The following is a 26228-nucleotide window of genomic DNA, read 5'->3' on the forward strand; positions in this document are numbered from 1 at the left end:
CCCTGAGCCTTGGTTCAGGTCAGTAAAACAGGCTCCTGTGACTGCTGTTGTACAGATTTTGGTATCATGGCTTTCCAGGCTGCTTTTTTTCTCGGACTTTTAGCTGTTCCAGTCACCAGTAAAGTGTCTATGGGCTTGGCTGAGCTGGTGTTAATGGTGCTCTGTAGCAAAATTGTGCAGCCAGCTTGGAATTAATGCTTCACTTAATTTGTTAGCAGACCAACGACTTTGAGTTTCTTCATCGTATCTTCCTAATAATAGAATAGCTAAGGCAGCTTTGTCCTAATAACCATAATTTTATTTTTAAATCAGGCTTCATGGTGTCATTAACCTGCTTTTGGGCCCTTCCTCTTTCTCCTATTTTATCCTTCTTTTTTTAACTTTCTGCAGGAAAATTGTACAGCAACATGTATTGGCCTCATAGTGGTTGTAGCATCTTACCTTTGCTGCAGCACAGACAGGAATAAAAAGGGCAGACACTTCTAAAACACCAAAAAGACACACTAAGAAAATAAAGTCACTCCATCCCTTGTCTCAAGTCCCTCTCCAGCTCTCCTGGAGCCCCTTTAGGCCCTGGAAGGGGCTCTGAGGTCCCCCTGGAGCCTTCTCTTCTCCAGGCTGGCCACCCCCAGATATTCAACCTTTTGTCACCTTTCTTTTGCTGTGGCATCTCAGGACAACTGGGCAGGACCCAGCACAAGGACCCTCTTTCCTCTTGCAGGCCATAGCTTAAAGAATTCAGCAAGAGGGCTTTCACTGGAAAATCTGTGAGTTCCTCAGGGAGCAGGTGGTATTGCTGTCAAAATTATTATTTTGGGCAGCAAAATGAGCGAAACAGGAATCAACTGTTCCCGTTTCTGAGCTTCACTCTGCTGCCCACTGTGCAATATTTAATAATCCATCCTGACACTGCGAGGCCTCTTTGATCTGGCAGAGCCCAGGCTCCCATCAGGGTTTGGTTTAACAGCTGTAATGCACACTGCAGACTGCAATGAATGCTTTCCCACTGTACCTTTGCTTCCCAAAGCGTTTCTCCAGGCTCTTGTTCGTTCCCATTTGCCGCGGCTCCTCGGAAGCCGTGCGCCGCGGCTCCGTCGGCATCGGCAATGCATCACTGGGAGAATGGAAAGCAAATAAAACACAAATATCATTTTGTTCTGCAGTGCAGCACTTCAGAAGAGACAAATTTCTGTGAGCCATTGCTTCTTTTAAAGTATCGCGTGTGCTGCAATGACAAATGTACAGCTTTGATGTTTCCTGCTCCGCTCGCCCGTGACATTGTAAATCAGTGCTTTGCTTTCTCAGACTCCATCTTTATTAAACGTGGTGCAACTTCGGTGTAGACAAGCTCCTGAAAACCATGAGTCTCACTCTGCTCTCCTCTGTCTCAGGGGAATTATTGTGTTTGAAAACAACAGCTACGTTCTGGAGCCATTGGAAGGTGCTACCAGTGAACACAAGATCTACCGAGCGGAGAATCTGAAAATAGCCCCAGGATCTTGTGGCCACCAGCTGGGCATCCCTGCCATGAGGGCTGCTGACAGTGACACGTCCCAGCATTCTCTAGCTGGCAGGGTAGGTGGCTGATGTGTTTTTATGTGTCTGGCTGGCAGCATTTCCATATTAGCGCCTACCGCAAGAGTCTCTACTGAGCAAAACATTAACCCACATCATCAACTTCCCTTGGTGTCATCTGCTGAAGTGCGGCCTTGAAATTATTTGTTAAAGCTTTATTACTTTTCCTCGACTCTCCCTAACTTGCTTTTCACTTTCTTTTCAACACAGAAAAGTTTATGGGTTCGTATTATGGTCATATAGTTTGGTTCTTGTATGGTTACAACTAGAATTTAAGGCTCCCTAAGAATACTGAGCGATGTCTGGAAAAGTTCTTGCCCTCCCAAGATGAAAGAGAATGTGATAGCTGGGATACTTTGCTAATACTAGGTCTGGAACCTTTAAATTTTAGTAGAAAAGTCTCTTATGCAGACAAAACAAATTCTCAGCATATTATTTTACAGCTGTATTATTGTAGTTGCTGTGATGTTGGCAGAAATGTGCTTCATTTGAGACGCACCTAGCTAACAGAAACCAGAAATTAAATGAACTAAAAACCAGGGAGAGGAAATGCTGTAATAAATTCATCTGTATATTGGATGAGGACTGTAGAAAAGGCTGGGTTAGTTGTTCAGGAATTATATAATAATACAAATCTGCCATCAGCATTTCTTAAATGTTACAAATGGGGATTTGGACTCACACGTATGACTCAGGCTTTGCACCAGATCCATTGTTACAGAAAGCAACCTAAGTGACATCCCTAGGTATAATTTGTGCAATGGAATTAATTTATTTTACATTTTTAGGAGTATTAAATATTACATCTAGAGCATTAGCCCTTGCATGTAACATTTTAAGAATTAAATGTATTTCGAAAAGTATGTGTGGGTGGGAAATATTGGAAAAATAACTTCTTAAGGTTTCCCCAAGTTATTTGTGACTTTGACTGAATTCCACTGAAGTAATCAATGTAATAAAGAAATAAAATGTGTGCAGGTAACAAGCTGATACAATCAGAGCCATTTTATTATCAACCTTATGGTTCTCCCATTTTGCTGGTGCCTTCAACTACATCCCAGATTTCACTTTAAATATCCGAAAAATATTTTTGCTGTGGTTCAGTGGACATAATTATAAAACCTGTCAGCAGTCACGTCATATGGATAGGTACAATACATTTAATGAGTAAGTTGGTTAGACTTCTAATGTAAGAATTTTGAAAGCTGTCAAATGTAATGTGTGGAGTGAGTTTTCATATTTCAGTGTTGTCACTAAGCAGTCTGTCACTGGACACACTGAATAAAGATGACCTGCAAAGTGGGGAGACATAAAGCTGCTCCAAGTCACACTGGGTGACAGAATTAAGCAGAAATCTGGCCTAAGGTTCAGGGCATGATGAAAATATTTGGCTTCTTGACAGGTCTGGGGGAAGATTTTTGTTTGGTTTTTTCCCCTGACTCTTCACTCAACCACCTACACAAAATTCTTATTGAGCAGAGCTGAAATGCGAGATCAATATATCACAGAGGGCCTTTGGGTTAGATGTAAGTACAGACAAAGGATGGGACAAGCAGCAGACTCAGCTTCCCAATCCAAACAGGAGCTTCAGTGGGGCAAGGCAGGAGCTGCAGAGGACGTTGCAAACAGGCTGTGCCCCGCTGGAGCGGGGTCTCTGTAAGTACTGGGTCATTTCATGACTCACTGGACCCTCAAATTGCACCAAGGAGTGTTACAGCTGAGCACCATTGAGACAGGACCCTGCAGAATGTCTGGTGTGTGGGACAGACCCTGCAGTAGGGAATTTTCTCTGTAGCCACAAAGAAAAAAGAGCCATTTAGGTGGTGCTGGTAGCCACAACCAAGCAGGTGACTTCTTAGAGCGTGGAGAAAGAGAGGCTGCACCTCTGCAATGTCAAACCAAGGTGTGCCAATTCCCAAGGAGGGAAGTCTGAGGAAGGGCTACAGCTGCTGGGACAGCAGGTTTGTGGCAGGAAGAGGTGTGGAAGAAGCAGAGGAGAGAGCAAATGGTCAGTGGAACAAAGCCCATTGTCCCCCGCCTCTCGTGGCTGTGTCATTGAGTGTTCATTTCAGCTCTGAAGGATTAACTCAGCAAAGGGGTTGTGCATTGATGCAGCTGGCTGCAGAAAGCAAGTGAAAGAAGCCATAATTAGGTGTATTTCATCAATAAATATTGTATCCTAGGAATGCACATAGCCTTTGGGCAAATCTCAGGAGCAGATTTGTTATGCAAGTCAGTCACCAGAGGCTTATGTGATTTTTATACCTGCAAGCCAATTTCTCTCCAGCTCACTCTCTCCAGTCCAAACAGTTTTACTCTGGGTAAGAGGGAAATGTTCTAAACTGACTGACATAACAGAGCTCTCCTTGTACCTTTGAACTCAGATTTTCCTGTATCGTATTTTCTTCCCTTGGAGGAGGATGAGAGGCACCTTGGAGACACATCTCTTTAGGACCTCATGATAAATTTCAGGGTGTGAGAGTTTTAGTGTCTGAGAGGTCATATCCATCACAAACTGCAGCCACATGGCCATTTGCTTTTTGTGGCACCTCACTCATGTCTGACTGACATCACACCCCAATACCAGAAGTTATAAAAGTATCTACTCAGCTCATTTGCTAGAGCCCCTAATAAGTGTAATCCTGTCAAGTGTTTGCATCCTTGATGTTTAGCTCATGAACAGCAGCTTTTAGTCCTCTCTCCATCCATAAATATTGTCCAAATGAAACTTAACTCTTTTCAAGTTACTGGAGTTTGCAACACTTTAAATATGAGTTTGAAAGTCAGATACTAAAGATTGCATCATTCACTCTTCTCTAATTGTTGCAAAACATCAAAATCATTAATCTGCAGATAAAGAAGACGAACAGTTAGATAATGTGAAGAAAACTTTGTGAAATTTGGCTGGAAGGCAATGTCCAGCACTGGGGATCACTCAGTTTGCCTTGGAACAGTTTTCCTTGGAAAGCTTTAGTTATGTTTTAGGTTAAAGAGCTTTGCTGCAGCTCAAGACACCATGGTCAGTTGTAGGTCATACGTCTGTTTAAGCCCTTTCAGTTCTGGCAGGAAGATCAGATATTCTGCTGAGACCTCTTTTCCCTAAATATCCTATTCCAGACACAAGGGAGGAATGATAGGAAAGATGCTGCTGCTGTAAATCACAGAACTTTCACAGGCACTAATACGTCACTTAAATTTAGGGTAGCAAAGGAGCTGTGATATGTTTTGTACTCTTAGAAAGTCATTTCACTTTCTTCAGTGATTTTGTTTTTTCAGCTAAACATGATGATACTTTTAGACCTGCATTTTGTATGAGTATGCAGATACAAAATTAAATGTGTGCCTTCCATTTTTCAAGTATTAATTTGCTTCCCCAGACACCACAGTTGGTCCTACTTTTTTCATTTTTGGGTTTTTTCTTCCTACATAATTTATCAGTTGACTGCTTGACCTCTTCTCTGCTTCACTCAATATCCTTTTATCTCTCATTTTTCTCAGTAACCAGTTTGTCTATTTTGTGAAACGTTTGTTAGAAGTTACCTCATCCCTTTAAGTGTGCCTTGGAAATAGCAAAGGTCTTTCTGCTAGAGGGGATATTCTCCTGTGAGGAAAGATAACTCAAACACTTCAACTGCAGAAAGCTGAAAGGTTGAGAGAGATTTTGCACCACTCTCCTGCTTACTGTGATCAAATCCTGAGGGGCTTTGTAAGTAAGGAAGACTTCCATGAGGAGGAGGAATACACTACAAATTTGTATGTAGTAAAATCGTAGTAAAATGTAGGAAATCTGAGGCACTGGGTGTTTCCTCTTGCAAGCACTTTGTTGTATCAATGCTGAAAATAAAATAAGACTTCTATGATTTTTTTGACAGTACAAGAGGGAGACTCTGAAGACAACGAAGTATGTGGAGCTTGTTATTGTGGCAGATAATCGTGAGGTAAGGAACTGCAAAATAAAAAGTTATGGGAAGTGTGAGCAGGAAAGGGGCAGCCCAGTTCAGTTACCAGGGTGCTGCAAATAAGGTGCTTCAGTCAATAATCTGGTGATTTTCTGAGGTAAATTACCTTCCCTAGTTAGGGCTGAGCAAGGGAAGGAGTTATTAAGAGAGGACAATACTGATACTCAACTGCAAAATTTCTTGCAATACTTCCTAAGGAGTTTGACTCTGAACTAACTGGGGTGTCTGTCAGTATGGAAGAAGAGGCAAATATTCATTCCTTGAGCAAGTTAAGTCCTCACTGCCATTCACTCTGCCCTCAGTGGGGCTGTCAGTGCTCCTGAAGCAGTGCTTTGCCATCACATTCCGTGGAGCACGACTGCCTTCCTGATGGTTTGCGAAGGGAGCTTCAAAGTACCCAGCACTGGCTGTAAAGATGTTCCAGTGAGCTGAATGGCAAAGATCTGAATCTTGGCTTGAATTATTTTGCTGCTCTTTTTTTTTTTTTTTGGTCTCCTTGAACACTGCTACTCAGGGAATTGCAATCACTCTTTGCAAGACCTGCTAAGAGAAGAACTTTTTCCCAAAACATCAGTCCTGAAAAGACTGCTGTGTAACACTTGGAGATTTTAAAATCTTTTCACGAGAACCAAAATCCTCTCCCACCGCTGTGTTTCTTTTGGGGCAGACTATGGTCCTGTGAATCCAACAGGAGTCTGCTGGTGGCTTTTGGCTGCACCCTAATTCCCAAACATCCCTGATGTGCTGGCTCTTGTGGGGGGGAAAACACTGACATTTTTGCTGCTGGTACATTGATCCTTTACATTCCAAGTTTCAGAGACAAGGCAAAGATGTGGAAAAAATTAAGCAGAGGCTGATAGAAATCGCAAACTACGTTGATAAGGTAAGAACATGGGATTGTGTTGTAGTGCTAGGTTTGGTTTAGCAAGCTGTAGGTTTCCCTGAGAGCTCAGCAGGGCTGCTTAGGGCCCTGTGACCATTTCGCCCTCCCGTAGCCCATTTTGGGCGGCTCTGCCGTTTGCTCCAGCCAGCTATCAGCTCTACAACCCAGTGACAGCAAAGGAGGCAGAGAAGGGACCCTCACTGGGCTTCCAAAGATCTTTAATGTTACATCTTGTCCTGGCCATCCCCAGAGGCAGAGAGAGCTGGTGATCCAGGCACCGGGGGATTTTGTCAGATCACAGGGGCGGTACATGGGTGAGTTGGGGTACAGGAACCCACAGAGAGAGCCCAAGGGAGTGGCCAGGCCAAGGGGCAAGGGAAAGCGGGGGAACAGTATGGGATAAGAAAAGTAGTGGATAAACAGATTGCCACAGGATTGTTTCTCTTTTCCCAACCTTACTACACCTCCTGAAGGGTGTTGCTGTGAAATCGCTTTCCTCTGCTATTAAATCATAGCCACATCTCCTCATCCACTCACCTTTCATGGAGTTAACCCTGCAGCTTTCCTGATACTCCAGTATTTCAGAGCAAAGCTTCTCGCCAGACGGGAGAAATTTAAACCTTTCACTTGTGCTTTGATACACTAAGCCATGAGCTCTGCTCTGCTGTATATAGAATGCAAAGGCCTATTCATAAGGAAAAGCACAACTTAGCCCTGGGATTTTATTCACTGGGGAATAATCACCTATGGAACATCCTATAGAAAAAAAGAGGATTATTTTGAAGAGAAATTTGGAGAACAAAGTCATTTGCAGCAACAAGGGAAGGTGCAGTTGCAAGGCCAGCAAAGGCCTGTGAAAACACAGTTAATAAGACATATAATCCAAGGAAGATGGCAGAATTACAAATAAGGAAGCAGAAGTTGGTGGCTGAGTGAGAGCAATAATAGAGGGAGACATACACTGGATTCTTTTGGTCTTGAAATAATTTCTTGACAGTAAACAATAAAGGCTAAGAGTCCTCTAGAGTGGATTTTGAACAAATTAGAGTTTATTTTTTCTGGGCTGTATGGCCAGAAAAAATTAGGAGTCTCGTAGTGAAATTATAACTGAGAGGGTCTTAATTTATCTGAGAACTTACCGAGAGGTACTTCAAGGGCAATACTTCAAGGAGAAGCATTCCTGATTAAAAACAAGCTGCTGAAGACACCTCTACCTCATCCATAATTGTCTTGCTGACTTATTGCCAGAGGACAGGTGTTTATATGTTACCTACTCAAAATTAATTTTGCATATTGTAATATATTTTTTGTTTCATGCTTAATTTATGCTCAACAAATGCCGGTGTTATGCAAATGACTGTAATGCATAGAAACAAGACAAAGATCTATTGTATGTTTTCCTCAGCCTGTCAGGCAGATCTGGACTTGATCAATCCTTGACTCCTTCCTCACATTAGTCTCACATTAGAATTGCTGTTGTGGCTCTGCTAAGGTTGCTCTGGCTCCCCTCTTGCAGCAAAATGGCTTTTGTGGTGGGGGAATTGATAAAATCACTTGGTTTTATCTGCTCTGAGCAAGACTTGATGACCCTGGCTCATTTTCAGCTATTATTATGAACCACAACCATAGCACAGCACAGTTCCTGTCTCTCTGGAATTGGATCTGGGCAATCCAGGGTGGGGCAGCCCTGGGAGAGTCACCTGCCATGGCCAAGAGTCCATTCTGAACTGAAGGCCATGGGGAGGGAGTTGCAGGGTTGGGTAGGACACGGAGAAGCAGGAAATCCCTGGATCTCTTTGAATGCCTTATGGGTATTGAGTTGGGCCAGAACTGTTTGCTGGAAGTCTTGGAAATATTTTGTCTGAGTCCTATCAGGTGTTTTGCCCTGAAGACTAAATTGTTTTAATATCTACAAGAAAGGGTCATTATGCTTTTATTGAAATATTCTAATCCAACGTGGTCTGAAATGTTTTTTAGATGCATATTTCCTACTTTTCTCCTCTTCTTAGTTCTACAGGCCACTAAATATCCGAGTGGCCCTGGTCGGAGTGGAGGTGTGGAATGACATGGATAAGTGCTCCATTTCCCAAGACCCTTTCACCAGTCTGCACGAGTTTCTGGACTGGAGAAAGCTCAAACTCCTACCTCGTAAAGCCCACGACAATGCACAGCTGATCAGGTAGACTTGACTCTGGGTTTGATACCTGCTGGGATTTTGGGGATTTGGGGGATTTCAGGATAGCTGTACTGAGTCCTTCCCCAGCTGCTAGGCTGTTGGGAGGAACATCTGTGCTCCTGAGGGTTTGTCTTTCCCCTCTGCGAACATCAAACACAAAAACACTCTGCAGGGCCCTTCAGCAGATGCTTCAGTCGAGTTCCTTCCCCAGCCCTGGTACTCGAAGCCTGTCCTGAGTACAGCCCGTGTAGAGCAGAAGGTTGTAATAAACTGCTGCATACTCAGGGTATGAATTTGCAACCAGTTTAAACTGGTCTCAGTCCAAATTGTCACTGGAAAAGGCAGTCCTGCTCTGACCCCAATGTGAAGCCTATTTCTTAGTGAAAAGACCTCAGTATGCTTTAAAATGCTGTCTAATTTAGACAATTCATTTGCACTCGTGATTCAAAAATTAAAGAATAAACACATATTTTACCCTGCTGTTTATTCTTGGATTGAAGTAACTGAGTAAAGATCCCCGTCAACCCAAACCAGCCTATGATTCTGTGAAAGTAAAAGCACTCTTACAAAAAAAGGTAAGGGGAACACCTCTTTCTTGAATCAGGTGTTATTTTGATCAATCGACTATTCTTTATACTAAACAGATGAACACACCTGATGTCTCAGTAATTAAAAGGAGTTATTTACTTCCTACATTACCTGAGTAAGAATAAATTGAGCCTTTCCAAACTGTCCCTCATGAGATATTTGATTGCTCTCTATGCATAATAACACTTTGTTTGAAATTATTACTTTCTAGGCTGTGGATCATCATGAGTAGCACATAAACTTCCCCTTGCATTACAATAACCCTTCTTGGAGTTAGAGACATTATTTTTATGCTTGTACTTCTGTTCCCAACTTCAGTCAGCACAAACAAAGAAAGGGAAGAAGGGTCCTGTTGCAGCAGTAAAAACAAAGGAGGGTGATCCAACGGGAGAGATCCAATGGATGTTCCCAGAGCTGGGACACTGGGGTTCAGTTCAGCTGAGTCAGCACAGCCCATCTGGGCTTTCCATTGCTTTAGACCTGCAAATGTGAGGGGCTGAAACGGGGTCTTTGTTTGAGATTGGCAGAAGTACAAAACTGAAAATAATAGGGAGATATCTTGGCATTGACTGGTGACTCTGTGTCTCCTCTCCCCCTTTCCCACTCTCCTGCAGCGGGGTGTACTTCCAGGGGACAACCATTGGCATGGCTCCCATCATGAGCATGTGCACAGCAGAGCAGTCTGGAGGGGTCGTCATGGTAAGTGGGGAAAGCACAGCACTCAAACTGGCCCAACTGGTGTGACACCATATCAGGTTCTGCAGTCCTGCATCCTGGACCACAACATCAGCCCCATTTGTCCCATTTTCCATCTCTGGATTGTTTATATCCCCATTCAGATTTCTTGTAAATGATAGTTTCCATAGTGAAAAAAACAAAATATTGCATTAAAAATATAGCAGGGCCTCTTTGCAAGAAGTTTATACCTCTAATTGTTATTGAACCAGGTGCTGTGAGGGAAGAGAACCAGAAGATGTATTTGTTGTACACTTGGGCATACTTGTGTTACAGGCAGCAGCAGTCTATCCTGAATCTTTTATTATATTGATTTTATTCTGTATTTATAGAGTTTCCTGTGTTAGGCCTTATTTTCCATCTTTGCAGCAGTGGTTTTATTGCATTGCCAGACAGTGAGAACAAACAATGGCAGCATTTATTCCACCTGAGTCTCTCCCAGGGTATTACTGTTGTTGCTAGATGCAAGACATGGTGAACACACAAGTAAACATCTTGTCCAATTTCTGGAAGGAGTTCTGAAGTATTTTCTTTCTGATTTTTTTTTTTTTAATTTTAATTTTACAGTGTTTTGTGCTAACAGAGGGAAGAAGCTTTAAAATAGAATGATCAAATCACGTAATTTGGGAAAAGTTGTAGAAACACAAAGTTTCAGGCTCTTGGTAGCTTGAGAAGCTGAGTCTGTAACTGCTGTCTGTAACAATTATTCACTGGGTACCTGGGGAGAGGTACAAAAGGAAAAGGAGGAAGAGAGGCTGGGAGAGCTGTAGGCGTCTCCCAGTGCACTCCCGAGTCTTGGTAAAGGCACAGATGAGGCAGACAGCCCCATTTGACTCTTAGCCCTGCATTCATTGCTTTGGCTTTATCTGCAGTCAGAGATGCCCTTAATGATGAACTTTTTGTCCTTTTAATTTTTAGCAGAAGATTTAAAACACTCCACCATGTAATTTACTGCCAAGTCAGTTCTCTTCACCCTGGAAACTGACATTTTAAAGAGAAATAATTACAAATAGCTCATTCCAGTAACAAGAAGACAAGAATCAGCATTTCTTTAGAGTGTTCTCCTAGAGAGGGGACTGATTTATATGTCCAGGAGAAACCCAGGGTCTGTGGGTGAATGCTGGTTCAGGCTGCAGAAGGGGAGCACGATGTTACCCTGACCCTCCATGAATTTAAGCTTTTGAGGTGCAAATTAACTCAAAACTTGCACAGAATAACCAGAAATGTTCTCCAGTTCTTTAAGCAAATCCTCAAAAAGGAGCCAAATCCGAATGAAGCAAACACTCACCCCAAAACCCAAAAGTGCAGCTGTCCAACCACCCCCTGAGTTAACAAAGGCTGATTCAGGTGTAGACAAAACATATTTATATCTATTGGTACCTGTACCCTGGCACAGCTGCTCAGGGAAGAGGTGGAGTCCCTATCCCTGGAGGGATTTAAAAGCCCTGTGGATGTGGCACTTGAGGCCACGGGGCAGTGGTGGCCTTGGCAGTGCTGGGGGAATGGTTGGACTCCATGATCTCAAAGGTCTTTTCCAACCTAAAAGATTCTGTGGTTCTATGAAAGAATGAATCGCTCTTAGCCTGGGAAGGTGAGGGGCTCAGGTGGCTCAACACGGGGCAAATGAATGTTTGGCCAACCTCATAATTTCAGCCAATTTCTTACCCATCCCACCCCCAACACTCAACACCAAAAGCTCCCACACTCTAACACCTGTTCTGGAAGAGAAGACAATGAGAGACTGCGTAAGAAATGACATTTGAATACAAAACCTGGAGTGACTCTTGTCTGATGTGATTTTCCTGGCTCTTTTTGCAGTTAGTCAGCTCTTCTTTGTGATCTAAATTCCTCTGTCATGCCTCCCTGGAAGCCTGCCTGCCTCTCTCCCATAGGGCTGAGTTCTCTCCGTAGGTGACACCCTGTCTTCCATTAATTTTCAGAGAAACACAAAGCAGAGAGAGCAGCCATGTGAGTGTGAGAAGCTTTAACAAGACCTTTATCATTTCATTTTCCTCTGAAGTTTCTGTAGTATCATAGAAAAACCAAAGAGAAGTTGACATTAAAGGAAGTCTTTGACATGATTCAGTCTTCATTCTTCTGTTTCCAAAGGTTGCCCACTGAATTTGTGGATTTAAAAGTAAAATACTTCTGAGAGAAGAGGAAAGTGACTTTTTATATGGGCAGATAGTGATAGGGCAAGGGAGAAACGTTTTAAACTAATAGAGGAGAGATTTAGATGAGATCTCAGGAAGAAATTGTTCCCTGGGAGGGTGGGCAGGCCCTGGCACAGGGTGCCCAGAGCAGCTGGGGCTGCCCCTGGATCCCTGGCAGTGCCCAAGGCCAGGCTGGACACTGGGGCTGGGAGCAGCCTGGGACAGTGGAAGGTGGGGTGGGACTGGATGATTTTTGAGGTCCCTTCCAATCCAAACCATTGTGGGATTCTGTGCCTCTATGAACTGAGTGAACAGGCACTGAAAGCACCAGGAGCAGGGCATTTGCCTGCTGGAGCTGTAGACAACAGTATTTAATTATTAGGATTTGATTTAAATCCCAGTGGAACGAAGCAGAATTCAGCTGAAAGCAGCTGCATGTTTTGTGCAACAGCTTATAATGTCTTAACAGTAGATGGTTGCTTATTCAGTGCTTGTGAAATGTGTTTGGTAATGACTTTTACTGCTCAAGTTAACTTTGAAAGACCCTGGTGGAATAAATCAAAGTCACATTGCTATTCATTTCTTTAGTCCTTGTGATACTTAAGCGGTCTCAGTATCAAATGGAACATGTCACTGTTTGTTTTGATAATCTTCATTTATGCTGTCTTCAAATAACCTCTTTTGCTGAGGCATCACATTCCTTCTTTTAAAAACCCTCTCTAGAAGCTGATAAAATTGCATTCCAAGTGGGTCTGAGCAAGTAATGAGAACCGCATGGGCTGGAATAATTGTTTGCCTATTCAAGTCCCAAATTACATTTCACATCATTTATTGCTCTGCTTCTGGAGTGGACTGTGTGAATCCTTGTTTTTAGTTTTATTGACAGCTTCAGAACATTCAGAGAAATATAATCACTGCTCAGTAAGTAGGGGAGATACTGGAAAAATAAAGTCTGAGCTCAATTGGCTGTGTGTCTGGGTAGCTCAGTGAGGAGTTTCTGTCTTGACCAGATAGCCCTAATTTCAAAGCATCATCCAGTGGGGTAAATTATATGGAATTATTTCACTGTTTCTTAATCTTCAGCCCTGCATTGTTTTCCATTTGGGTGAGAGGCTGTGCTGTTCTTACGACATCAGGTTCGATTACATTGAATTCTTTAACTATTCCATCAATTACTGTGTGCACAAAGATAGATCCATCTGTATCTGACCAGTATCTAGATAAGACATCTCATTATGTAGGTGTTGTGCAGGACAAACTGCACACAAACTGGCTGCCACAAGATTTTTATATTAAGATTTAAAAATTTGGGAAAAAGAAATTTCAAAAGAGACACTTTTTAAAAGAGAGAAGATAAAATTCTTTTGAGTTTATTCCAGTTGCAGAAGGAGCAGTTTGGTGTGTTCAGAATGACTTTATTCTCGTCTCGATTTTATTTGCTATTTGAGAAATGATTTACTAAAACTATTAGCCCAGACAGATGAAAGAAGAAACTCTTAAATCTACCCCAAGTCATGTATTAAAACCTCCATTAGTACATAGATAATGTTCTAGACAGTTTAACCTTTCACTTCTTTGTAGTCTGGAGTTTGGCTTAGATGATGCTGAAAGAGTTATTTAAAGTGAATATATTCATGCAAGCTTCTGGAGCAGGCAGCTGTACACAGTAATTCCATTTACTGACTGATAAATACTGGATCATGCATTTATATTACATGTTTATGCCTTCAGGGAAAGCTTTCTTACAAGTGTGGTGGATTTTTTTCCCTCAATGAAAATGATCAACGTAGAAAGGTCTCTTACTTGTGGTTAAGCCAAAACGTCATTCGGATCAGCAGCCTGTAATCAGATCATGCAGTGAATTTCTCAGAAGTGATTGTCCCAAAAATCAGCATTTAAACAGGGATTAATGTTAAAATTTCAAACTGGTACTTCCAACATTTAGAGTATTTGTAGGTTAATAAGAGGCCATGGAAGATTTTGGCTTGCGTTGGCCTTTCATTTTAAAAAGATTTTCAAAGGTTCTTGGTTTTTCCTTACAAGGTTTGTGAAATCTTGGACATTCTGATATTAAAGAAACAGTCTGAAGCAAATTCAATAGACTGAGTGAAATCTCTTGCTGCATTTTTAATTTGCCTCCTGACAAGATCCTAAAGGATCTTCTCACTTCTCCCTCATCACACCCATCCTCACCCATAAATTACTGCCCTTTCCAACACTCCACATCTGGTGACCTCTCTCTGCCACTGCTGGGACTTGGGAGTTTGGGGGATTTCTTGAGCAGCAGAATTTCAAGCCCCAGGAAAGAGATGTTCAAACCTGCTCAATGCTTTCAAATATCTCCTGGGGAAACTGGGTGGCCAGCCAGGCTGTCCTGAAATTCCCACTCTGCACTAGGTATATGTGAATAAATTTACAATTGGGTTTATTTAACAACACAGCAACTACAGCTCCTAAAGTTATAAAGCATTTTCAAAGGACAGGCAGTAGGACCTCAGAGGGGGAATGTGTGCCTTGAATTGGGTTTATATGCTGAATTGACTGGTTCTCCTGTGGATTTTTTTTGAAGGATCACTCAGAAAACCCTCTGGGTGCAGCAGTGACGCTGGCTCATGAGCTGGGGCACAATTTTGGAATGAATCATGACACACTGGAGAGGGGCTGCAACTGCAAAGCATCCACAGATAAGGGGGGCTGCATCATGAACCCCTCCACTGGGTAAGTGCAAGGCTGAGACTGGCAAAGCTACAGCTACAGTGGGACATCTCTGGTTTCATTTTGTGCCTCAGGGGCACTGACAGGTAAAAAAAGGAAAAGATTTTTCAGCACCTGTTAAATCTTGTCAACCTGAAAAAGTTTAATGTTACCAGAGCACAACAGGTACCATTGCACCTTTCTATTTCCAGGTTACCAGTGTGAGAGACAAAAGTGCTGTAAGCAACTGGTTAATTTTAAAAAAACCAATCCACAGCCAAACAAACTGCACTGCAAGTGGTGAATCAGAATTCCACCTTCTCTCCTCTGGCCAGCTGAGCATCAGTCACGATGGGAAATGAGCCAAGACTGAGATGAGTGTGTAAGAAATCCAGTAATGCAGGAAGTGCACTATTAGAGTCTGCAAGCTCTTTGTCTCATGCAGAACAGGTTTTTAGTTTTGCAAAACTTCTGTTGTAAGTGTGGAGCAGTTTTAGCATGTGAGAAAATTAAATCTGTAAGGTCAGTGGGATTAAGGCTGTTCTGTGTCCAGAGGGAGATCTTCCAAGAAAAGAGATTAGAAATGTGGGAAATAAAAACTGGTGAACCCGTGGTCATTTCTGTGAGTGCTGGGCCAGGAGCTGGGCTCGATGATCCTTGTGGGTCCCTTCAAGCTCAGGATATTCCCTGATTCCTTGTGTCAGTACTGAAGGATGGCTCTGCTGGTGGCAAAAGCACTGTGCCAAGGGACAAAAGTGTTTTGTAGACACTGAAATTCCAGGCACCCTGGGCAGAGCTGTCACTGCTTGCTGGGATGTATTTTAAATTCCTGTTAGAAACTGAAGGATACAAGGAACGAGTTCTCCATGTCCATGTTCAAACTAGGACTGATAGGATGAAACTGAAGTAAGATTTGCCAGAGCTCTCTGATGGTAAGCCATGTGTTAGACTGGACCAGCTGCAGGAATGATACTGCCTGTGACTGGAATCCAGTAAGAACCAGTGAGGCAAATATCTGCCAGCAGTGTAGGTACAGCTGGATGTGCCTGAGGACAAGAGGATAGTCTGGATGTTCTCTGATGTCCCATTCAGCTCCAGCATTCACTCTGTGTGCTTAAAGTTCATCTGTTGCTTAAAAACCTCTTCTGGGAATTGCGATCAGCTCTCCCTCTGCCTTTTCCGAGACTGCAAGTTTCTGGGAAAGAAGGGGAGCAATCTGGGAGAGGCCAGGGAGTGTTGGGCAGGGTTGCTCCCTGCTGGTCAGCCCAACAGCAGCCTTGGAATTCCTTCAAAGGCAAAGCCGTCACCCTCCATCAGGGCAGAAATTGGGATTGTGGCCAGAGGCCAAGCACAGCAAGCTGAGAGACAAACAAAAGAGAGTTGAGAGAGTAGTAGAGAATGAGAGGGACTTCTGTAGGCTGGAAAAGAAAAATAACTCTGCTCTTCTGAGACAATAGGTGGTAATTATCCCCATGGAATTGCATCCTGCACGAGTCAGGGCTCTGTGCACACTGTGAGGACAGAGTGAAGTGGGAGAGGGCTCTGAGGTGAGGTGAGGTGGTTGCTGGTGAGCAGTGGGCAGCAGGGCTGGGCTCTGAGCTGCTGAAGGATTCATTCCAGTCAGCTCAGCTGAGTTACTGGTTCTGCATCCAGCTGCTCCACTTCAGAGTAAATACAGGGATGCTCTCAGGACAGAAATTTCTGGACCTTGTCTGAACTCATCTGGTGAGAGGGGCATTAAAACAGCTCCTTCCTCATTCTGCCTTCACGCTGGAGTCCTTTGAGTGTATCTGATCCTGTCCTGGGTGCTGGATGTGCCAGTCCAGACACTGGGCTTGGGCTGGCTCAGGGCAAGGTCAGAGCAAGGTTGTGCCCACTCAGCGTTCCTCAGGATATGAGGGATTGGATATTCCAATCCTCGTCCCTTGGGGATGACTCCAAGCAGCTCAGCTCTTCTGGGGGGGTTTCTGTAGCACCTTCCAGGTTAAAGGCTGTGCCCACCTCTAGCACCCCACAGGGTTGGGGAGGGGGAGTCAGCTCCACCTTGTAATGCCCTCTTTGGATTTTCACCAAACTCTGCATCCAGCTTGTGCCTGAGCAAGAGCTGTGGCCTTCACAGCCCTGAGCAGGCTGTTTTGTTTGCACTGATTATTGATTTGTAAATGGAAACTAACTTTGGGTTTATAGCCTTAGGCTCTATCTCAACACCGTGCTGTCAATCTGTGATAAATATTCCTGGAGAACACTTCTTGCCTTGAGCCAAGCTGCATCTCACCAATTTCAAATTAACACTTTGAATATTTAATTACCCAACGTGTCTCACCAATAGCAATATTCCCTTGAGCACCATTATTCAAGGAACACTGAAAAGTTTTCCTCTCTGGAAGTGCTTGTCTGTTAAGGGAAGGCCAAATGAATGCTCCTTATCTCAAATGCACTCTGGAAATAGCCAAAAAATCAAAACTTAAGAGCATCCCATATCCATTTAGAGAGACAGCCTGCTCTCAGTGTACTCACTCCGTGCTCTTCTAATTGGTTTAAGGTAGATTTAATGAGTGGAATTTAAAAAAATCTAGCTGAAGTTAGTGTAAAAAGTACTGAGAGGCCCTTATCTGATGTCTGTAAAAAGTAGGAAATATCTAAGTTATACCAGAAAGGCCTCTGTGAATTTAACTTTGGAGTCAGTGGTGTGGTCATGCACAAAAGGGAATGTTTTAAAGCTTATTACTTAAAAGGGATTTCATCAATTATTGTAATTTCTTTCAGTTCTTCTGTTTCAGTCTTTGAAGAGGTCTTGGAAATTACATCTTGGTGGAAAAAAACCTCCAGGGATCAGGGTAGAATTTAAACTCTGTTGGGTCTCTCCTTTAATCAGCTTCCTACAGTCTTTGTTCTTAGAAGATACCAGCAGGATGAACACCAGTTGTGTGTGAGCTACAAATGTCTAAAGACGTACTACTTTAGCAAAATGCATGTTTTATAACATGAAATCAAGCACAAAACCCCACAAATTTGTGTCAGTCCAGGACTTTGAGACACTCAAATATCTGCAATGAAAATCACATAAATCCTTTTGTAGAAAGGCGGGCGGTTCCCATAAAAATATTATAAATGAGGAATATTTAGTACTAAAATTAATAGTTAGTAAGAAGGAATATTAATATTTAAATATATTTAATTTTGATACTAATCATATCAGTAAGGAATATGTAATACACATTGTCCTTGTTTTTATGCACATGTTGTAACGATGTTCCTCTAGTTTTTTAAATTGTTTTGTACATAGACCATTCCAAGTGAAAAAGAAGGAATATTAGAGAGATTTATGGGTCTTTTTGCTGAGATCTCATTATCTGGAAACTAAGGGACTAGGCTGAGCCAGTGAGGTCACTTCAGTATTCCACTTGTTTTCCAAATATCTCCCTAAAGTGTCCACTCTGAGGAGTGAAAATATTCCTCCTGCCAGGTAGATAAATACCAGAGAGTTCTGGTGCAGGGTCTGGATTTATACCCTTGCGAATGTGAGCAAAATTTAGCACTGCAGAGCAAAATGCTGCCAATTAGCAGCACTTGTTTATTTAATAATTCTGGAAATGCAGTTTTTACACATCTTTCATCAAAATTGGGCACAGGAGCATTCATGGGGGTTGAGGTCAGGTGAGCTCCCACTTAGAAGTTGAAATATTGAGTTCAGATATGTTTGAGATTTTTTGCCAGCCTTAAGGGGAGCAAAATTTTGATAGTGTTCTCCCTTCCTGTGAGCTCAAGGGTTGAACTTCCCCTCAGCCACTTACCTGTGTCCTTGAGCACTGTGCTCTTTTAGTTTCCATGCAGGTGATCCACACAGGGAATTGTCTGCAGGGAAGTGAACACAGTGGAAATTTGTTCTTCCTTCCCTCCTACAGGGAGCACTCCTTGGTGTCTTTGCATTTTCTCTTCCTAGGTGAGGTTAATGAGAGCAGGAACCCTCCAAGGCCAGGCAGTTTCACCAAGCCCATTCTGATGCTGACCCTACCGTTGTCTTTTTCCCTTTGGGATGCCCTTACCTGCAATAACAAAATCCTCTTTCATTGGCCCCTGGCAGAAGCGTTTTCTCTTCCCAGGATCGTTTCTTGGTGCTGGATCATCCCAGCCAGGGCTAATGGGAATGGCTCCTGGGACAGAGCCATTTGTTCCATCTCTCTTTGCCTCCCCATAGCCACAACCTGATGGAAAATGGGGAAAGGGCTGCTTTGTGGTGTCCCCTCCAGTCCTCTTTGCACCTGGATATGGGAATGGTGGAGATTTTTCTCAGGTCTGGCCCGCTGCCCACACCTTGTTCTTTCTCTACACATTTATTACGAGGTGGAACACCCCACATTGATCTGGAGGGTTCTTGTCAAAGCCCATGATGGAGAAAAGATTAAATAAATGCAAAATAATTTAAATACTCAGGAGAATAAAATTACTGTATGAACTATTGTTTCAAGACGTGAAACAAGTGGCAGATACTCAAGAAGTGGAAAATCTGATGTGTGAGAGAGCATGGCCGCTGATATTTGCTTAACAACCTTCCGAAAGAAAGGACATCTCTTGGGAAACTTTTGTTTTCATCTAGGCTCCTGGTAGACCTGGTTTTCCTCTTTTTCCAAGAGTTCCAAGGCATATTCTGATCTGCATCCCTTGCTGACACACAGGAAGGTGTGGGCCAGGCACAGGAGTGAGGAAGCAGCTTGTTTAGGATACCTCCCCACACAACAACTCCCCTTTGTCATGTTCCTTCCGTGTGATGTTCCTTTTGAAAAGTCAAGAATGAATTGAACCACTCTGCCTGCATTTTTTCCCCATTCTTATCTTGGATCTTGTGTTCCCGTTTCCAATTTTCACAGCTGGAATTTAAAGTCACTTCGTGCTTTTCACTCAGATTTTAAATTGAATTTACTCAGATAAATAGGACTGCAAGTGTTACAGAGAAGTGGGGCTTGGGCTGTGGCACTGCTGGTGGAAATTCCTGTTTGGTGTAGTGATGATCATGAGTGAAAGAAAAGGAGAAATGAGATCAATTTAACCTCTCAGCTATAGATTATTATTTCAGAGGGTTTTTATGGAACTGTGCCTCACGGGGAAAAAAAGGAACAGCTAATTTTGAGTAATTGCCTTTCAGTACACGGTTTCACGTCAATTATGGAGTTTTTGGAGGCAGGGTCTGGGGGAGGAGACCAATTAGGAACACAGAAAGAGCACAGAATAGAAATCACACGTAGAAAAATACGGGTTCATTTACTGTTGTAATTGGGAGAAGACATTTTTCTAACCAGTCCCAAAAAACCCCCTGTAATCAATAGGTTCTTAAGTAAAATTAAAACCTTTAGGTTAGAATTAAAGCAGGGACCCAATGGGAAGCTGCCTATTTGCGAATGAGAGTGAGAGCAAAGGTGATATGTTAAGACTCAGCTGAGTGACAGTCCCAAATTAAACTAATTGTCTTGAATTAAGCACCACTGAGGAGAAACTGGGGAAAATTAACAATGGGAAAGACCATCAGGTGGGCTTCTTTCAGGTACCACTGAAAAAGAGCCTTGGTACTTACTGGGTTTTAATTCCCTCCAGGAGCAATTAGATATTCTGCACTGAACACTGAGTACATCAGCAGTAATTAAAGTGAAATAAAATATTTAAGTGGAAACAGAGTGGCTTTTTCGTGAGCAGCAGTACCAGATGTCTGTGATCAGCTCCAAGTGACACCGAGCAAGACCAGGAGTTGCACAGGAGACACAGCAGATGTGAACATTCCTGTTTGCCTCAGTGGGGATGAGCTGGTCCGTGGATCTGTTGTAGAAGTGGTCCAGGCATCCCAGGATGAGCTTAGGAAACATTTGTTCTTTCACAGGCCAATTCCCAAGATATTCTTGAAAGGCAGATCTGCTGCAAGAGAGGAAGAGTTAATTTGCTGCTTTGCTTTCATGTGTTAGCTCCAGTGGCCAAGGAGAGGTGCATCACACTGTATTTTGTGTTTATTTATAAATAAACACCCTTTCCTGCTGGCAGGGAAAAGCTGGTTTTATCGGCTCCCCTCTATTGACAGCCTCTGTGGTAGCAAATACAGTATCAGAGACATCTAAAATACCTATTTATTTGCTTTCTCTTCCTGCCCTCATTCCCATTTCATGCTTGTTCCAGACTCTGGAATGTCTTGCTGATTTTCCTGGTGTAAATGCTCTGATTCAATCTCTGCAGTGCTCAGACTTGGAAGATTTCTCTGGAAACGGGCAGGGTTGGCAGAAGCTTTGGCATTCACATGCAGATGTTATTGCAGGAGTCCAGCATCAGAACACTCCCTCTTCCCCAAACCTCTGGGGTCCAAGGGTGCATCTGGAAATGTTCCCCAGATCCCCTGAGGAGTCTCAACTTGGATTAGTGAATATTCCTTAATTAAGTGTTGGGTCACCGGTGCGTGAGTTGTATCTGTGTACAGGGTCTCTATCCAAAACCATCTGGTATTTCTGCTGGAAATATGGGTTTGGGCAGAGAAATTGGCCTGTAGATCCAAAACCAAACCTGGGTTGCTCCTGTGCTGCAGTTTGCTTCTGCCTCTGGTGAACTGGAGTAGCATTTGTGGGGCTGTGTGAGAATCCAGACGATGGGAGCCATCCAAATGAAAAGCAAGGCTTGAGGGGGAGGAAAGATGAATGTTAATGAGGATTCCTTAGGGATCTGTCTGGCTGTCCAGGAGTGCAGTTATCCTGATGGAACTGGGGGAGATGAACTGCAGGATTGGGTCAGGCTGAGGGGATTCAGCAGCTCCTTCACTCCTCCCCCTCAGGCAGTGTTTGAGGGAACAGCACCCCATCATTAAAGTGTTCCACAACTTTGTCCTTCGATGGTGCTGAAGGTCTGTGCTTCCCTCGTGGATCCCTCATTACCATTAATGAGCTTTAGGGCTGCACATCCAAAGCAGGCCAGTGGCAGCAAGGCTGAGTTTACACCGCACGAGTGAATATTTGCATCTTAGATGGGTGGCTGAGGACTCCGGGAGAGCTGCAGGGCTCAGGGGGTTTGCAAAGGGTTTTCTGAGGAGCCTTCTTGTTTTGTCATCTGCTTTTGTTTGATTTTTGAACTACTCTAGAAAAATATATTTATTTAACTACTTTTTAAACATGTAGTTAAGTAAATAAAACAGTGAAAATCTCTTAGGGACAAGTTGGGAAAGTACTGATCACTTGTGTCATTTGTTGTATAAAGTATTAGTTTCAATCACCTTTTCTGTTTTTTGAAAAATGATCTCAAGGAAGCAGAATATCAGGTCACCCTCATTTTGGTCATTCAAAGGCTGAACTGGAGTCCCCAGATGTGAAAATATAGACCCTCCAGAGATTTCCAGCACACTGCTCCGGGACACAGCCAGGTATGCCATGAAAACAGCATCAAATTGAAGGGAGAAACACTTTTTCCAGCACCTCTCTAGATTAAAAAAAACCCAAAAAACATAGAGAAAGACAAAAGGTCAGGGTAAAATGGGAAAGAAATCAGAAACAGAGTGTGGGAAAGGACACTTTAATTTACTGAGTGGTTCTCTTTTTTTTCTTGCAGGCATCTCGCAGCATCTTGTAGCTGCAGAGCTGTTAAATGTTAGATAATCAAACCATTAGTAGTTAGCACAGAATTCCCTGACCCCTCTCAGTTGGTTTTCAGCTGTTCAGACCTCACTTTGCATTTTTCAGTCTGGCAGCTGAGAGACATTAAACTCTGGAGTCAGCAGAACTATCTGGAATTACCTCTGTTACAATTTGAGGAAAATGAAATTATCTTTCAGATGTAAACAGTTCCTAATTAAACTCTGAAGCTGTTTATGTTTCCAAACCAGTCTGAGCTGAGCTCGGCACAAAGACAGACTTCTTTGTTGTCTTTTTCTTTTTTTAATAAAGTTGATATACTGATGTAATAAATTACTTGTGACAGAGCTAGGTCTGTTGTGCCAGCAGTGCAACTGCTTTTTTTTTTTTCAAAAAAAAAAAAAAACAACCAACTTTAAGCAACATATCCCTCTGCCCCAGTAATTTAGCACATTGCATTCTGGTCCTTCCTTTAGTAGGAAACAGCCACGAGATTACAGAATAGATTTATGTCACTCTTTCCCTTCACTCCAAGTAGCCCCACGTCTGCAGTGCATTTGGCCTTCTTTTTTTGTTAATAATTTCCATGCCTTGCAGATATATTTAATTTGTGTGATAAATAAGATCTGTGTTGAAGAATTAGTAGCGTTGGTTGAAATCCATTTAATTTTTCCCAGTCCTTTGCAGGAGTGGATCACTGTTAGCAATTAGCGCACAGAGCTGTGGGGCAAAAAAAAAAAAAAAGAAAAAAGATAATTGCTTTTTATTTGGTTTAGTCTTTCCCATTTCAGTGGATGGGCTGTTAGAAGGGAAAATATTTGGCTTTGCTGGTGTGTTCTCAAGGAGAGCCCTCAGATTGACAACATGACTTTGCTGTAAGTGAAGCTGACAAGGAGAGAGGTGACTTCTCAAATGAAAACACATTTTACTTCTGGTGTGATTATTTATAGCAGATACTTAAGGACAAGCAGGGGTTTTTGCCATGAGATGTATCCACTTTTCCTGGCCTGGATGCTGGGATGAGGGAGCTCAGCTGCCTTTTGTCTTGTTGCTGTAATATCCATAGGAAATATAGCTCTGAGAGGGACATTTTTCTCCTGCAGTGCTGCTATTGCCATGACCCATGAGAACAAATCATATAAGGACATTTCCCTTTATCTTGGCTTTCTGTTTCATCAAAAAAAAAAAAAAAAAAAAGAAAACAAACGGCAAACTTTTCAACCTGCAGGGATAAATCTGCAGTGCAGTGCATGGAGAGTTAAGCACAGTGTCCAGTTTTAATTGGTGTTAATGAATTCCAAATTCCTGGCTTAAAAATGGAAACATACCTTAAAGGGCAAATCCTTAAGGTCACATGAAAGCTCCTTTTTGAACATGTGTTGTGTGCCCAGGAGCACTTGAAGGAATTGATGTGGACTTGGAAGGCTGAATCCCTGTAATTAACTGATGCCCACAGCTGCATTTTCCACAGTTGTCATGGGAATCACAGAGCCTTTTGTGCCTGGCATAGATGTGCAAAATGTTTAAAATTTTCCTTCCTGCAAAGACATTCTTGATCTTTTCTAAAGTCAAAGCCTGTCACAAAGTGCTGGGCACATTTACTGGGGGGTTCTGGTGGCAGCAATGCAGGGAGGCTCCATTTCAGCCTTTGCAAAGGAATGACGCAGCCCCAGGGATGAATTAAGATAAGAAACCACCTATTTTAGAATAAAGGCACTGAAAATGAAGAGGTGAAATAAGTCTGGTGTCCTAGGGAGCCTTTCTGTCTGCCTCTTATAGCATGGAAATTGTGTTCATCTCCACCCCTGATGCTCTCCTGGCAGTCAACCACCACCAGTGAGAAATCCAGAGCTGGTAGGAAAACTCCCATGGACTTCAGTAAGGCCAGGGTTTCACCAGGATCCATATGGGGTTTTTTTTTTAGATTTATCAAAAGCTTTTCATTCCTGTGAGTGAAAGTTTTAATTTGCTCATTAAGGATCCCTAAGTCTTAGATCATGGCTGGATCCATCCTGTCCTCATGGCTTCAAATAATGAAATAAATACAATGTGGCTGCTAATTTTTCTTTGTTCCAGCTCTGTGAAAAGGAAAGGGGAAGGTAGAAAAGTGATTCTTTGTTATTATATATTTAGGATTTTTTTAAGAATTCCACTTCCATTGTTCTGAGGTGATTTAGGTGATATGGGATAAAGAGCTTTTTTCTCATAACAGGGGCAGGGAAGGTGGGAATGCTGGGGAAATTCAGACTGATTTCTGGCACTGTTTTTCCTCACTTATCTTTCCTTTGGATCTTCCCAAAGAAAAAAAAAAATTGAGCCATGCTGCTTGCAAGTCAGATCCTCTTGTCTTGGAGTCCTGATTATTAAGAGTTTGGTAGTACAGATGTTAAGTGAAATCAGTATGAGCCTGTCGCCCAGGTATTTTATTCCCAGCTTTTTGCAGGGCTCAGATTCTTTTCTCCAGCACCCACATCTCATAAGTGGCATTTCCATGCACTTCACTCTCTTAGTGCTTCTGCTCCTGCTCTTCCCAGTGGAACAGCATCTCCACGTGCTCCATCCAGAGGGTCGATCCTTGGGGTTTGTCTGTGCCAGGAACTGGACTCGAGGATTCTTGTGGGTCCCTTCCAACTCAGGATTTTCTATGAAATCCCTTCTCCTTGGCCCGGATTTCTCCTGGTTGGGTTTAGCCCTATTTGGAGTCCACTTCCCTTAACTTGGTGTCATTTGATCTGCTCACCTGATGTCCAGGCTCATCCTCACCCAAATCTGTCTTCTGAGCCCAAATACCCGCTTTATGACAGCTCTTTCAATCAATCTGATTCCCAAAGTCAGGTTTTTCTTTTTCCATCCTATCTGCTCCTGGCCCATTTAAAAAAAATCAACTCCAAGGTTTTTCAAGGGAGAAAATCAGAATGTAACTGCCTGGAACACAAGCAGATTGTAAAATCACATTGGGAACTAACCAAAGCACCTTTTCCCTCTTCAGAAATCAGTAGGAAGCTGATCTTCAGCAATGGTTTGGACCATTTGTCTTTATTTGCTCATCATGTGCTGAGGATGGTGTGTTTTGTGTGACGAATTTAAACTCAGGGCACTCTGGTTGTGCTCCTTATCCACATTTCCCTTCACTGCCGGGAGCTGCTGGCAGGCACAGGGTGTCTGCATCCCACTTCTCCTTAGCCTGGGACCAGACCTGACCCGGCCTTTTCATCCCTCCCTCTGCTCTGTCTTGCTTTTTGACTTTTCCTGTAGTCAGCATTGGATTAGCCTCAAATTCTAAGCAGTAGATTGTGAAACCTGAACTCTCAGCAATCCAGCAAATTTTTATTAATGAGGTAGTGGTCTAAAAGGAAACAGAGCAAAAGATGAGCCAGAGGCAAATTCAAACTGATTATAGCTCCTTCCTTGGCTGTCTGGTTTCCAACAGGAAGAACAGTTGTCTGAGTTCAATTCCCAGGGAGCTTTTGCAATGCAGATAACTCCAGCATAGAGTCAGGATCCTGTCAGGGGTGATAAATTGGTTTAGTATTGCTTCACCCCCAGAACACAAAGGAAAGTCACAACAGGCCTCTCCTCCAAGAAAAAACTTCTCTGACCGTCCATTTGTCAAAGGGAAAGTAACTGCTAATAATGTTTTATTTGGCAGTTTTGTGACTGCCACGACAGTCTATACTGTATAAAGCCATTAAGTGTTGCTCCCTTGCAGAATGGATTTTTGGGAACCATCCAGGCATTTGTTCTGTCGCTGCTTTCTGCCCTGAGGTCCCACATCCAGCATGATAAATGTGCCTTTTTGAATATTCCAGGTAGTTAAAACTTCACCTTCCGTGTAATGGGAGAGGTCAAGGCTCAGCTGGGGTTGTGTCAATC

The 26228-nt window shown here is 42.9% G+C and overlaps 1 protein-coding gene across 2 annotated transcripts in view; it reads left to right on the forward strand.

Annotated features, from left to right (window-relative positions):
* Nucleotides 1-26228, forward strand: part of ADAM12 (ADAM metallopeptidase domain 12) — a 171135-nt gene that overhangs the window by 109599 nt on the left and 35308 nt on the right. For both annotated transcript variants that reach the window (XM_032116848.1, XM_032116849.1), the window contains exons 6-11: nucleotides 1392-1575; nucleotides 5448-5513; nucleotides 6346-6417; nucleotides 8427-8596; nucleotides 9796-9880; nucleotides 14639-14787. In XM_032116848.1, coding sequence (XP_031972739.1) covers nucleotides 1392-1575; nucleotides 5448-5513; nucleotides 6346-6417; nucleotides 8427-8596; nucleotides 9796-9880; nucleotides 14639-14787 — 726 coding nt within the window. The remainder of the gene's footprint in view (nucleotides 1-1391; nucleotides 1576-5447; nucleotides 5514-6345; nucleotides 6418-8426; nucleotides 8597-9795; nucleotides 9881-14638; nucleotides 14788-26228) is intronic.

This window comes from Corvus moneduloides, chromosome 8 (assembly GCF_009650955.1).
Source record: "Corvus moneduloides isolate bCorMon1 chromosome 8, bCorMon1.pri, whole genome shotgun sequence".
NCBI lineage: Eukaryota > Metazoa > Chordata > Aves > Passeriformes > Corvidae > Corvus > Corvus moneduloides.